The 13,402-nt window shown below is 48.5% G+C and overlaps 2 protein-coding genes across 2 annotated transcripts; both read right to left on the reverse strand.

Annotated features, from left to right (window-relative positions):
• Nucleotides 1–267: 267 nt before the first annotated feature.
• On the reverse strand, nucleotides 268–1,218 carry LOC123952523 (olfactory receptor 1K1). Its single transcript, XM_046021802.1, has one exon. It carries the CDS (start codon nucleotides 1,216–1,218, stop codon nucleotides 268–270), a length of 951 nt encoding a protein of 316 aa, XP_045877758.1.
• Nucleotides 1,219–7,024: 5,806 nt separating this feature from the next.
• Nucleotides 7,025–7,984, reverse strand: LOC123952524 (olfactory receptor 5C1). The gene has a single exon (XM_046021803.1). It carries the CDS (start codon nucleotides 7,982–7,984, stop codon nucleotides 7,025–7,027), a length of 960 nt encoding a protein of 319 aa, XP_045877759.1.
• Between the last annotated feature and the right edge of the window lie 5,418 nt (nucleotides 7,985–13,402).

The following is a 13,402-nucleotide window of genomic DNA, read 5'->3' on the forward strand; positions in this document are numbered from 1 at the left end:
CAAGCCTTGCCACCTAAAAATCATGTAAACGTGGAAAAGTCCATTCTCGTCTTTGAGCCCAGTTTCCACGTCTGTGAAACAGGATCATAATATCCGCTTCCCCGATTTTTGTGGGAATAACGTAAGATCAGGCAAGGCTCTGCTTCATAGCAGGTGCTTGGAAAGTGATAGCTATGACTATGATTTTAGAAAAAGCACAGAACAGATGAACACATTCTTGAATTGTCCCTGTGGGTGATGCAGTCTTTCCTCGGCGGCGTCCGGGGCTTAGAAGTCCGCAGCTGAGATCCTCGGTCCGGGGCAAAGGGCTCGGAGTGCTCCCTGCACATCGCGGTTCCGGAGACTGTAGATGACGGGGTTTAGCATGGGGGTGACGACGGTGTACATGACCGTGGCCACACGGCCCCGCTCTGCCTCATACCGGGATGTGGGCTGGAAGTAGACGGCGATGACTGTTCCGTAGAAGAGGCCCACCACTGCCAGGTGGGAGCCACAGGTGGACACAGCCCGGAGCCTCCCAGAGGCTGAGGGCAGCCGCAGTACCGCAGCCGCAATGGCCCCATAGGAGGCAAGAATGAGCAGGAAGGGAGTGACCACCACCGCGGCGCCCTCGGTGAAGATGAGCAGCTGAATGTGGCGGGTGTCAGAGCAGGAGAGCCTTAAGAGAGGCTGGTGGTCACAGAAGAAGTGGGGCACTTGGTGGGAGGCACAGAAGGACAGGCGAGCCATAAGCAGGATATGGAGGAGGGAGTGGAGGTGGGACACCAGCCATGCCATCCCCACCAGGGCTGTGCACACGGCCCGGGACATCCTTGTGGCATAGTGGAGAGGGTGCCGGATGGCCACGTAGCGGTCATAGGCCATGGCAGCCAGGAGACAGCTATCAGTCACACCCAGGGCAAAGAAGAAGTACATCTGGGTCAGGCAGCCAGCCAGGGAGATGGAGCGGTCATGGGTCAACAAGTTGGCCAGCATCTTGGGGACAGTGATGGAGGTAAAGCAGAGGTCAGCAAAGGATAGATGGGCCAGCAGGAAGTACATGGGTGCATGCAGGGCTGGACTGGCCCGGATGGCGGCCACAATGAGTCCATTACCCAGGATGCCTGCCACGTACAGGACCAAGAATAGCAGGAAGAGAGGCCGCCGCTGTCCAGGACTTGTGGTCAGTCCCAGTAGGATGAATGGGGCTCCCTCTGAAGACTCATTGGTAGCATCCATGGCTGGGCTGGTTCTTCCCCTAGAACCACAGGGGTTCTTTCTACTCCTGGGGCGTCTCCCCAGTCTAAGGAGAAGGGTGAAGTGTGACTACATTTCTCAAGGCTTCCTGGCCATGGGGGAAATCATGGGTTTGGATGACCAGGTGTGACCTTGGGCAAGTCATGTCACCGCCCGAACCCTCTTCCTTTCTGGCTTTAGGTTTCCCATCTGTAAGATGAGGGAATTGAACGAGGTGATCTTCTAGGCCACTTCCAACTCAGACACTTTGTGATTTTAAGCAACATTAGAACAAAAGATGTTGCCCAGGATGGACACTGGAGCAGGAAGAAAGTATGGAAGAAAAGACAGAGGGAGGATCCACACAGCAGGTAAGAGTTCTGACCATGAGGCACTTATTTCCACAAAGTAAAAATGGGGAAAAACAGAACAAAACAAGATAGGAGGGAGGACCACACATTTCAGAACCCCGAGGATAAAGAGAAGAGCCCCAACTTCCCAAGGGGGTAGAGCACAAGGATCTGATGATGTTCTGATAACCGGAGTGCCTTCAAGTGTTCCACTGGCTGCGGATGATAGAACACAGTTGAGCAGTATCTTCAGATTCTGAAGGAAAAAAAATGTATTGAACTTAGAATTCGATGCTAAAGCAAAATAACAATGAAGTGTGAGAGAAGAATAAAGGTATTTTCAGACTTGCCCCCCGCCAAAAAAAAATAGAACACAAGAATCGGGATGACTCCCTATATACCTTAGAGAACTTTCCCCATGAGATCAAGCACTCTTTGAGAATCAAGCTAATGTCCAACCCTTTGGGAGAAACTTGCACAGACAGAGGCACCAGCCAGATGGCAACTTGTTTTACGTCTCTCATTTTCCCCCATCTGTATCTGCTGCAGAAATCTTGAGAGTGGGGTTTTAGGACAAGGTTTGCTGGAGGCTTTGCTGAGACCATTCCTGCAGGGGAATAATATCCTAATTTCTTCCTGTGTCCTTCTCTATTAAAAATATAAAACACATAAAATAAAGGCCCTCCCTACCCTAGTGTCTTCCTTTTCTCCCCTCCATTGTGTAAGAGGAATTCTCTGGCTTTGGCTCCCTGTAGAGCATTTTCTCAAAGTCCCCATCACGTGCCACCTTCCAGGAGGGTGAGTGGTTGGAGGGTAGGGTGGTGAGGGCAAGCTCTTTATAAACTGGACCTGTTCTGACCTGTGTCTACACTGGTGTCAATGAACACTAAAACTCATGGAGCTGTTTGTAGGACATCCGTATATGATCACAGACACAGCCCTGCGGGCTTGCAGACTTGCGCAGCCTCGGGAGGGTCTGGTCTCTGCAAATGCACAGGCACAATCCGTAATATACAGAAATGTGGAAGTGGACAAGTGAAACCACAAACCCCCAGACTCAAATCGTCATACGTGTAAAAAGATGTTCAGATATAATCATGACATAGCGCTGAGGCCAGAGAGTGACGATCGTCACATGCTCCTGTTCGTGGAAACTCACAGCACCATGTACAGCGACTGGGACCTGCCGTGCCCATCTGTGCTTCCGCCGACCACCTGCTCTGTGTGAGCGCTCTACCAGGGCATGCTTCTGCCCATGCTAGGCACACCTGATCCCCTCGCCGATCACCTTGTCATCACGCACAGCCTCAGGGGCCCACAGCCTCCCACTGTCATGCACGTGGTCACACTCACTCACTTGGGTCACCACAGAGCTGCGCCAGCCTGCCTCCCCTTGGACATCGTTGTGCAGTGACAGTAATGCACAATCATGGCCTCACACAAACAGCAGGCACTCTCACACTCACACGTGTGTCTCATGCTCACAGTCGCATGTGGGAAAACAGGTCTGCACGCCGTGCCCCAGTGTACCCTCTGGCCTCTCCGCATCGCAGGAGGGAATGGCAGCAGGGCTCCGGCATGCTCTGTCACCGGGGTGTCTGAGGAGGGAGTTATTGGCCACAGCTGACCGGGTTTGGACGCTTGGGAACACTTTAGCATCCTCCACACCCCCAGAGGCAATACCGCTCCTTCCCCTGGCCCTCATCCCTGGGGCAGGACGCAGCTCAGCTCTGGGACTTGTTATGCTGCCTCTCTAGGGCCCAATTTGATGGGAAAAAGGGGGGTTGGTGCTGCCTCCAACTCGAGGGACATTCAGGAGCTCAAGCATAGGGAGGGTTCTGCCCCTCAGTCCCTGTCTTGGGAAGGCCAGAAAGAAGGGTCAGACTGACTCCTGAGCCCCGAGCAACAGTGACTGGGGTCGGGGGCAGGGGAGCTCAGGGTTTACAGCCGTAGCTTCCCAGGGGGTCAACCCTCCTGTCCCCCTCCGCTGTTGCCAGTGGCTTCTTGCAGGAAGTGGAGGAGTGTGGGAGGGACCGTGCCTCTGGTGACCGGCAGTGTGTGTGGTTGTGTGACTGCACGTGTGACTGTGCAGGATGATATGCTTGGGTGTGGAGGGAGCAGTTGTGCCTCCGTGCAACCGACTGGAGCACGTGTGTGAGTGTGCTGCTGCGTCTGTGTCTGTGTGGGTGGTCGTGCCTATGAGAGTGTTCCTTTGTGCATGGACGTCTCTGTGTTGGGGACGGGTCTGCGTTGCTGGGTGTGTACCGTGACACAAGGGAATGGTGCCACACACAGCATTCCAGGCGGGAATGGCTTTGCATGACTCCGTGTCAGAACAGCCATAAAGGGGGGTTTGGAACATAAGAACTTTCAGTGATTCCCATTGCCTACTGGATAGAGTCCGCATTCCCCTACCTAAGACCTCACCCATGACCTTGCTCGTTCTCAGACCTTCAGTCTTCAGACTTCCCTCTACTTCTTTTCTAGTATGCCCCTCTCAAGCCAGTTAAATTGGTGTCCCTAAAATCTCCTGCATGGTCTGGGCTCATTTCATGGCCATGTCTTTATATCTGTTTGTCCTACCCCCACGGAATGTTCCTTTCCCAATTCCCACCCACGCTGTAAGGCCCACAACACCTTGTACAGTGACTGCCCTGAATCAGACCCCCAACTCCCCCCACCTCAAGCCTGCTCTTGTCCTGACTGCTTATCTTGGGAAATGGTGTTTGTTGAAGGAGGTTTAAAAGGGAAATATTTGACCAGAATTGAGGAAATTTCCTGGACACTTCACTTTGGGGTCAAGGATCTGTTTCTCTTCCCTCATCCTCCGGATTGGGCTGTTACTGTCTCCCAGTCCTTCCTCTTCTCTTTTGTTTGTTCTGTCTATCAAACAGGCCCAGCATAGTAGCCTGCAACTTCATGTTAATGTGTAGGATTTCTGCAATTATTGCATTATTATTTTTATTATTTATGTAATTAATATTGTAATTCTTGCTGTTCCACTGATGCTATCCATGTGGGAGGACCGGCGGACATCCTGTAGTGTCAAGACAGTGGAAGGGGCCAGATGCCTCTAGAAACTTCCCTGATCGTGGTGGGGCCTGTACATGTCATGAGAGCCCAAGAACATGCACAAAGAAGAAAAGACCGGAGAAGAGGTCTTTAAGTATAAATTACTGAACTGGGGGCAAACATCATATTTTCAGTCTGGAGGCTGCCAAATATCCTGATAATGCCTCTAACCATTATCATGGCTTGTGAGTTGTTACAGTGATAAGGAGGCAAGGACTGGGAAAGGATATAAAAGTCTGTGATGGGAGAAGGGGTTTTAATTTAGGGAAACTTTTGTCATAATGTGTTGACCTAGGATATTGTACCCTCTGCTGTTGAGATGGGGGCTCATCAGGAAACAAGGTGACCAACCATTCTGGTTTTCCCAGTTCCGCACAGGTTCTTAGGTTCTAATAAGAGCTCACATGGGACTTGGTATTTTAAAACTAGGACAGCTTTGGGCAAATCAGGACAAGTTGGTGACCCTCTCAGGAGACCTATAAAATCTTCTAAGATAGGAAGAGACACTTTTGTGCAGATCCCTCTCTCCATGATACTGGGACACCCCAGAAGACCATGGTTACTGAGAGGGAGCGTCCTGGTCCTGGTGACAAGGAGCGTCACCTTCCCAGGGAGCCAGGTCGAAACTTCGGTCTTTTTGCAATCTCGTGCCTGGTGGCTGATTTCTCTTTAAAGGGAGGTTGGAGGGGTGAGGTGGAGAGGAAAGAAGAGACTCTGTGGGGAACCTTATTGGAGTGTGGACGCCATACCTCTCCATCTCTGGCCTCATCACAGCCAAATCAGGAGAACTGGAGGGGGATCAGGTGGGAGCCGATGTTGGCTCTGGCCATGCTCCATCTCTCCTCAGCTCCTGATCTAACTCTCAGGGTCCATTCCTGTCCTGCTCCTCTGCATGGAGGGGCTTTCCAGGCAGAATGCCATGCCTTGGCCTTGCCCACGTGGAACTGAATCAGGGAGGCAAAATCTGTCAACACTGTGAACTCTGGGTAGATGAAAATCCCAAGAGCACTGGGTCAGAAGGGTGCAGAGTGACCGCAGGCTGAGAGCACTGTGGTTAGCCAAGAGGTTTGGGCTATGGCATTCCTTCTCCTAACACTAATTCTCCCTCTGGATGTTGTATTCTAAACACAAAGCAGTCTATTGTACTGGGCCATGTGCTAATCTGAGTATGTTCACAATTCTTAATGAAATGTAAATGCACCAGTAACATCTTGTACCCCTAAGCTTTAGGACATGTGAATCATTATCTATAACCCCAAATAAATCTTAAATGAAGACCCAAGACACGTCAATTTAATACTTAAAAAAATACTCTTCTTATGTTTAACTCTTATCTAGTTCTGAACCTAGATTAACTCTATAATAACTTTAGACCGTGACCTAAACTTATCACAAATTTTATCCACACATAAATATAACTTACCTAACAGATCTCTGATATGGACTACACTCTAAACCAAATGTACTCTAGCAATAAAAGTGAAACCCGAACGCCAGCCTTAATCAGCCCTATACTCTAAAACTAACCCTCAATTATTTCTAATAAGAGCTCAAGTTTATCCAAACTCTGACTGCTAAATTTATTCCAAACCTACTACTAATTAAAATCAACCCAAATCCTATAATATATGTAATTTCAATTCAATCCTAAACTTATCTGATTGCTTTTAAATTCCAAACCCAGCCCTGGCTCTATCCTTACCCTAACCGTTGTCTTAGGCATAACCAGAATCCTAATCGTAACCCTATTCTAACCCTTTCCTAACCTCCTCATATACCTGACCTAATGTAGCAGGGGCCAGATTCTAACCTAACTATTGTAATTTTAGGAATGAGCCTGTGTATCTTCCTGTGCTGTTTAGCCATTTCCCGGAGAGATGGAATGTATAGGCTAATAGGTAGGGGTATTTGTTTTATCAGATTCAGTCCCATTCTTTGGTGTGAGCGGGTTCTGAAGATGCGTTCTGGGGGTCAAAGAGAGCAGGAGCAGCCTTACTGGTCATGAAGAACCTTAAAAGGGCAAGAATCTAGGAACACTTGGGGCCAACACAGTTTTAACCCGGTGTTTCTGGGAATCAGCCTTCTAGAAGCTCAAGTGGCAAATACATCCAGTAAGTTCACCTGGTAATATCTAGGGACTCGAGTTTTGAACACCGAGGAACCTAAGGCAGCTCAACAGCCACATTAGCCTGATCTTGGTTCTGGCTCTAGATGTTGGTCCTAGATTAACCTCCTTGGGAGATTCTTGCCTCCCTTCTATCAGCTTCTCCCCCTTTCCCGTCCCTTCAACAACTGCAAGAGTCAGCCAAGCCAGAGGCTCAGGGACAGGGGTCAGAAAGGGACCTCTTGTCTTGTCATAGTTCTAATCAGGCTCATTGGACCTCTTATTAGTGCTCTGGACCAGGGCAGCAGAATCGGGTCCAAGTCCTTCTGACGGCCTCCTTGACCTCCTTGTTGCGGAGGCTGTAGATGAGCGGGTTGAGAGCTGGGATGACAAGAGTGTAGAACACAGATGCCATCTTGTCAGCGTCCAGAGCATAGCTGGAGCTGGGACGCAAGTACATGAAAATGAGTGTCCCGTACAGCATGGCTACAGCCGTGAGGTGAGAGCCACAGGTGGAGGCTGCTCGGCGGCGACCCTCCGCCGAGCGCATGCGAATCACAGCCCCAACAATGAAGCCATATGACACGACAATGACCAACACAGTGGCTGTCTGGATGAAACCACAGACAGCAAAGAGGAGGAGCTCATTGAGACTGGTGTCATTGCAGGAGATGGCCAGCAGTGGAGGGATGTCACAGAAGAAGCTGTTGATCTCCCGGGAGCGGCAGAAATCCAGGTGGAAGGTGAAGGTCGTGTGGACAAAGGCACTGACTGCTCCGCCCAGTCCTGATGCTCCCAGCAAGGCCAGGCATACATGCCGGGACATGGCTGTTGTGTAGAGAAGAGGGTTTCTGATGGCCATGTAGCGGTCATAGGCCATGGCTGCCAACAGGCAACACTCAGCATCAGCCAGTCCTGCAAACACAAACATCTGGAGGGCACAGGCCATGTAAGGGATGGTGGTATGGGGCAGCAGCAAGTCCACTAGCATCTTGGGGCCAATGGCTGAGGAATAACAGGCGTCCAGCAGGGAGAGGTTGGCCAGGAAGAAGTACATAGGCGTTTGAAGTCGGGCATCCAGGCGGATCAGCAGCACCATGCCCATATTTCCCAAGAGGCTCACTAGGTAGACAGGCAGGAAAATCAGGAACAGGCTTATGCGTAGGTCCCAGCGATCCGTGATGCCCAGGAGGATGAATTCAGTAGGGGTAACCCTGGTCCAGGTGAGGTTCTCTGTAGTCATCCTGCTGGAAAGAGACTAACGAGAGGCAAAGCAAGAGGTATATAAGAGATAGGATATGCTCACCACGGAGGAGGGAGGAGAAAGCACTGGGAGGCAGGCAGACTTGGACTTCCATCCTACCCATGTAACAAGATTGCTATGTGTCCTTGGACAGGCCACATAACCTCTCCAAACCTTCTTTTCTAATTCTGATGAGTCACTGCAACTTAACCCTCCTGAGAGCAGAAATCTTGTCTGTCTTACTCAGTTTTGTATCTACGGTACTAAGAACATTGCCTGGCACATATTAGGTGCTCAACAAATGTTTGTGAAATGAATGAATGACGGATGGGGCAATAGTTAACGTCTGGTCAAGGTTGGAACACTCCATGACTCCAGATGCATTCTGCTCTCCAGTTTCCCAAGGAGGAAAAGAGACAATGAAATGAACAGAAAAATCTCCTGACCCAAAGGGTAATTAGCGATGGATCTTGAGGTTCTGGGAGGACATACTCCCATTGGGGTACGACCTGAGTAGAGAGAGTTCAGATGTGGTCTAGTATCTTGGGGAGGCAATGAGGAATGGACAGAAAGAGTTTGAGTGTATTCCAGGGCCGGACCCTCCACCTCTCTGAGCCCCAATTTTCTCATCTGTGTAATGAGAGACAAGGGTGCAAGGATTAAATGAGATGATACATGTAAAATATCTCTCTCACACAGGGCCTGGTACACAACAGGCATTTTCATGAAGAATCAATGAACTGAATTGAGCTAACACCTTGCCTCATTACTGGAAGGGAGCAACTTTCAGGCAATTAAAAGTAGTGTAATTTCCAGAAAGTGTAACATCGCTTCACACTCCTGTGACTTTGCACTTGCTCCTTCTGCCTAGAATCCATTTTCTCTTTTTGTGTTTGGCAAAACCAATCTTTGATGTAAAGGCTTACCTAATGCACTCAAAGGAAACAAAACCACTCCCTTGTTTGTGCCCTGCTGCACTGAAGCTTCCATCTGTTGTGGCCCGTCAGCCCTCTAGTCCCGTATTTATGCCTGTATCTCCTGTGGTCTTGGTTGATCCAAAATTCATTCAAGCAACATTTATTGAATACTACTTCACACTAAGAATGGTCCTGCAATTCATTTGTGTATCTCCAGGGTCTGGTGTATGATCTGTTCTCAATACGTGTTAGTTTCATGCAGAAGAATGAAGAGTATGAACACAAGCCGCGTGCAGACTTGGTTTTGAGTCCAGGTTCCAGTGCTTTCTGGTGTGTAAATTTAGGCAAGTTACTTCACTTTTCTCAGCCCGTTCTCTCCTTGTATATTAGGAAGTAGACTACTTCCATTGGGGGGTTCTAAGGGGTGTTAGCTGTGCAGCATAGGGCCCAGAGCCAAGTAATTGCTCTTTTTGCTTCCTTTGAGAGAAGTTGAGATGTTTGGCACCTACGTGTGCCTGGTGAGGATGACAAAGATCTTCCTACAAAGGACAACTTGGCCGGAAAAATTTCGCGATGTGACATGTTGGTGAGGTTGTGCTGGTGGAAATGTAAGCTGGGACATTTGAAAGAGACTCTGGCAGTTAAAGACCCCCACTGTGCATAACCTAGTGTCTTAGTCTGCTGGGGCTGCAATAACAAAGTACTATAGACTGGATGACTGAAACAGTGGACATTTATGTCTCATGGTTCTGGAGGCTGGGAAGTCTGGGATGGGATGCCGGCATGGTTGGCTTCTGGTGAGGGCTATCTTTTTGACTTGGTGATCGTTGCTTTCTTGCTGTATCCTCAGATGGCAGACAGAGCTAGAGAGCAAGCTGTCCGATCCTATTAGGGCATGAATGCCATTGTGAGGACCTCACACTCATGACCTCATCTAGACCTGATTACCTTCCAAAATGTTCCCTTTCCAAATACCATCACACTGAGGGTAGGACTTCAACATATGAACTGGGGAGGACACAATCAGTCCATAACAGCTAGTAATTCTACTTCTTGGTGTTTACTTTTGAAAACTCTCGCACACATATACAAGGAGATATGCACAAAGGTACACACCCTGCGGGACTGTTGGTAATGGCCAAGAATTAGCCAAGCCTAAATCTTTATCAGTAGGCTCATGGGAGATAGACAGGAATGGATTCAATTTGTATGTATCGATGTGGAGAAATCTCAAAAACACATTGACGTTTTGTCAAATGCTTTTTCTGCATCAATTGAGAGGACCATGTGGTTCTTCTCTCTTCTCTTATTGATTTGTTCTATCACATTGATTGATTTGTGAATGTTGAACCAACCTTGTAACCTAGGGATGAATCCCACCTGGTCATGGAGCATAACGAAGAACACGGTGGACATGGGGAGATGGAGAGGAGAGGGAGTTGAGGGAAACTGGAAGGGGAGATGAACCATGAGAGACTATGGACTCTGAAAAACAACCAGAGGGTTTTGAAGGGGCGGGGGGGGGGGGGTGGGAGGTTGAGGAACCAGGTGGTGGGTAATAGGGAGGGCACGTACTGCATGGAGCACTGGGTGTGGTGCAAAAACAATGAACACTGTTATGCTGAAAATAAAGAAATAAAAAAATAAATTAAAAAAAAACATTGACGTGAAAACATGATTTTCAGAAAAATATACAAACTGACAAAAAGGCACAAAATAATTTTTTTGTATATGTACGCACATTTTTATGTCTATGTATATAAACCATTACTGCTGGGCTCCAACCAAAGATGGGATCCTGGCTAAAGAACCTCAGGACATTTCAGAATGTTGCATCACTTTTGCCCTACCCATACACCCAGAACTAAAACTAACCCTTCTTATCTTTTATGATTCAGGGTCATTTTTTGCCAGGAAGCTTTATCTCAACACCCAACTGCCCAACCTCTTGTGTTGGAACCCCAGTCACTAGACTATGTATTATAACACAATTACCTAAATGTTTGTATGTCTCACCCAATGAAGCATTTGCGACTCTGCCTTCTTCTTCCCTCTAGCCTTAGGAATACAGAATTTTAGGGATCTTCCCCTCCTTAGTGGCGTCCCTGGTGGAGGAGAGAAAGCCTCTAGGGGTAGAGAAACTACATGTTCTCCATGAACAGGTCAGTTGGATGACTGACATTCTGCATTCACAAGCCGGCTGATAGTCAACTACTTGTGTTTTTCTGTGTTCTGTCTGGAAAACAAACACGACTCACCTTCACAAAGTGAGGAGCAGAGCAGCTTCAAGTGTCCCTCCATTTCTCCATCTGTAAAATGGGGACAATGAAGCTTCAGAGATTTTAGGTTGCTTTGAAATTTTTGAGTACAAGGACCCCAAACTTCAGTTGTGTAGCTATTATGGAGTGTGTGTGTGTGTGTGTGTGTGTGCACGCGGCACGCACATGCACAAAACACTACTGGCTTCTCTCTGTTGCCTTACTGCCCATGAGAACATTCTAGGGTATCTTTTCTTAAAGGTAAGGAAACTGAGTTCCTTAGTTCCAAAGAATGGGACTCGTCCCAAGATGTACAGCCATGAAGGGATAAAGTTGGGGCTTAAACTCACATCAGACTCCAAATAAAACTTCTTTGTCTCCAGGCAAAGACTCTAACTAGACCCTTAATAGATCGCCCTAGTCTGTGGTTGCCACTGTCTCCGTCTCTGTCCTCTCATCTTTAGATTGAGCGGATTGGGCCAGATCAGTGGTTTCCAGTCTGCGGACTTTTGTCATTAGAAGTACTGGTGAAGCTTTGGGTAAAAATATATGGCTGTGCACAGTGTGATTCAGCTGATCTAGAGCAAGCTTCAGAGATCTGTACTTGAAAATAATGTTCCAGGTGATTCTGGTGTGCTGCGTGATTTGGGATTCCTGAGCAGAGAAGAGCGTCTTAATCTTGAGTATGCATAGGAATCACCTGAGGATCCTGTGAAATGCAGATTCTGCCCTTCAGGGACTGGGAGGGGGCTGAGATGCTGCATTTTTAACCAACTCCCAGATGCTACTGATGCTGCTAATTTGGGCACCAAATCTTTAAGTAGTAAGACCCTAGCTCATATCGGTTAGCATTTTCAGCTCTGATGTCTGAAGATTGTAGCTTTCTGGACACTTCTTTTTCCTGCTAGCTCCTTTCTCTCTGCTGAACTCTGTTTTGAGTCATCCTCTCTCTCCAAGCCTCACTATACTTATGAACACATTTAAGTTTGGTGAGGATGGCATCCTGGCATTTCTCTACATGTGGCTTGGCCATTCCCAGCAAGCCCGAATTCTTAGCCCATTCCTCCTCAGGACACAGGCATTCGACATGTCTCAGTCCAGATACCAGCCACTTGCCCCGTGATGGTGTGTGGTTACTGGGTTGTTAGGACATATCTAGGAGATGGAGGACGGAGGGAGATCTTCTGGTGGAGCAGCTTCAATCCAGCTTATCGGGTGACAACAGCAGGGACAGGTAGCAGGGATGTCCCCACCCTAACATAGGAATGGGGTGGGGGACTTATACACTTCTTGGGCCTGGGGGGAATGGCGTCTTTCTGTTTTCATCCTGACTCCTTCCCTCTCTGCTGTCCTAGGCTCCATGGAGACTCCCTTTCCACATCCTTTGGGGACTCCATGAAAGCTGGTGGCAGGGGAATGCCAGGGATGACTCACTCTTTGGTGTCTGGGGAGGATGGGAAAGTTTGATTAAGTAGGTCCCCAGGTTCTGTGTGGGGCAGACAATCATGCTGTTTGGGGAGAGGGGTCCCCTTGGCTCTTCTTCCCCATCCGTTTTTTGGGCTCAATATTTTTTTTTTATTACACTTTATGATCTTGACCAACACAAATTCTTCTTATGTTTTCCTAACACTCCACATTGTTCCTCTTGCCTGAAATGTCCAGCCTCTTCCTTGTCTACCTGAAAAGCTCTTTTTGTTGCAGAATGAGCTCAATAAATATCACCTTCTGCAGGAAGCCTTCCTGCCTCTACCGCAGAGACACTGTTGCCCTCTCCGTGTCTTCGAGATGCACATATGAGAGCAGATGCACATACTGAGATGATGAGGAAATGGGATCGTGTGTGACCCAGCAGCAGACTGGAGCAACCGGAGGTCAGGGCCAGCCATGGAGTCGGCACTTGGGAAATGAGATGCACGTTCTTATACTGGACCCAGGCTCACGTGCCTTTTTTTTTTTTTTTTAGATTTTATTTATTTAGGGCACCTGGGTGGCTCAGTGGTTTAAGTCGCTGCCTTCGGCTCAGGTCATGATCTCAGAGTCCTGGGATCGGGTCCCACATTTGGCTCTCTGCTCGGCAGGGAGCCTGCTTCCCTCTCATTCTCTCTGCCTGCCTCTCTGCCTACTTATGATCTCTCTCTGTCAAATAAATAAATAAAAAAAAGATTTTATTTATTTATTTGACAGAGAGAGAGCGAGAGAGAGCACAAGCAGGGGGAGTGGGAGAGGGAGAAGCAGACTCCCTG

Source organism: Meles meles, chromosome 11 (genome assembly GCF_922984935.1).
Source record: "Meles meles chromosome 11, mMelMel3.1 paternal haplotype, whole genome shotgun sequence".
Lineage (NCBI taxonomy): Eukaryota > Metazoa > Chordata > Mammalia > Carnivora > Mustelidae > Meles > Meles meles.

Excerpts from the sequence above, each read along its gene's own strand:
- LOC123952523 (XM_046021802.1), bottom strand. The coding sequence starts at position 1,218 with ATGGATGCTACCAATGAGTCTTCAGAGGGAGCCCCATTCATCCTACTG.
- LOC123952524 (XM_046021803.1), bottom strand. The coding sequence starts at position 7,984 with ATGACTACAGAGAACCTCACCTGGACCAGGGTTACCCCTACTGAATTC.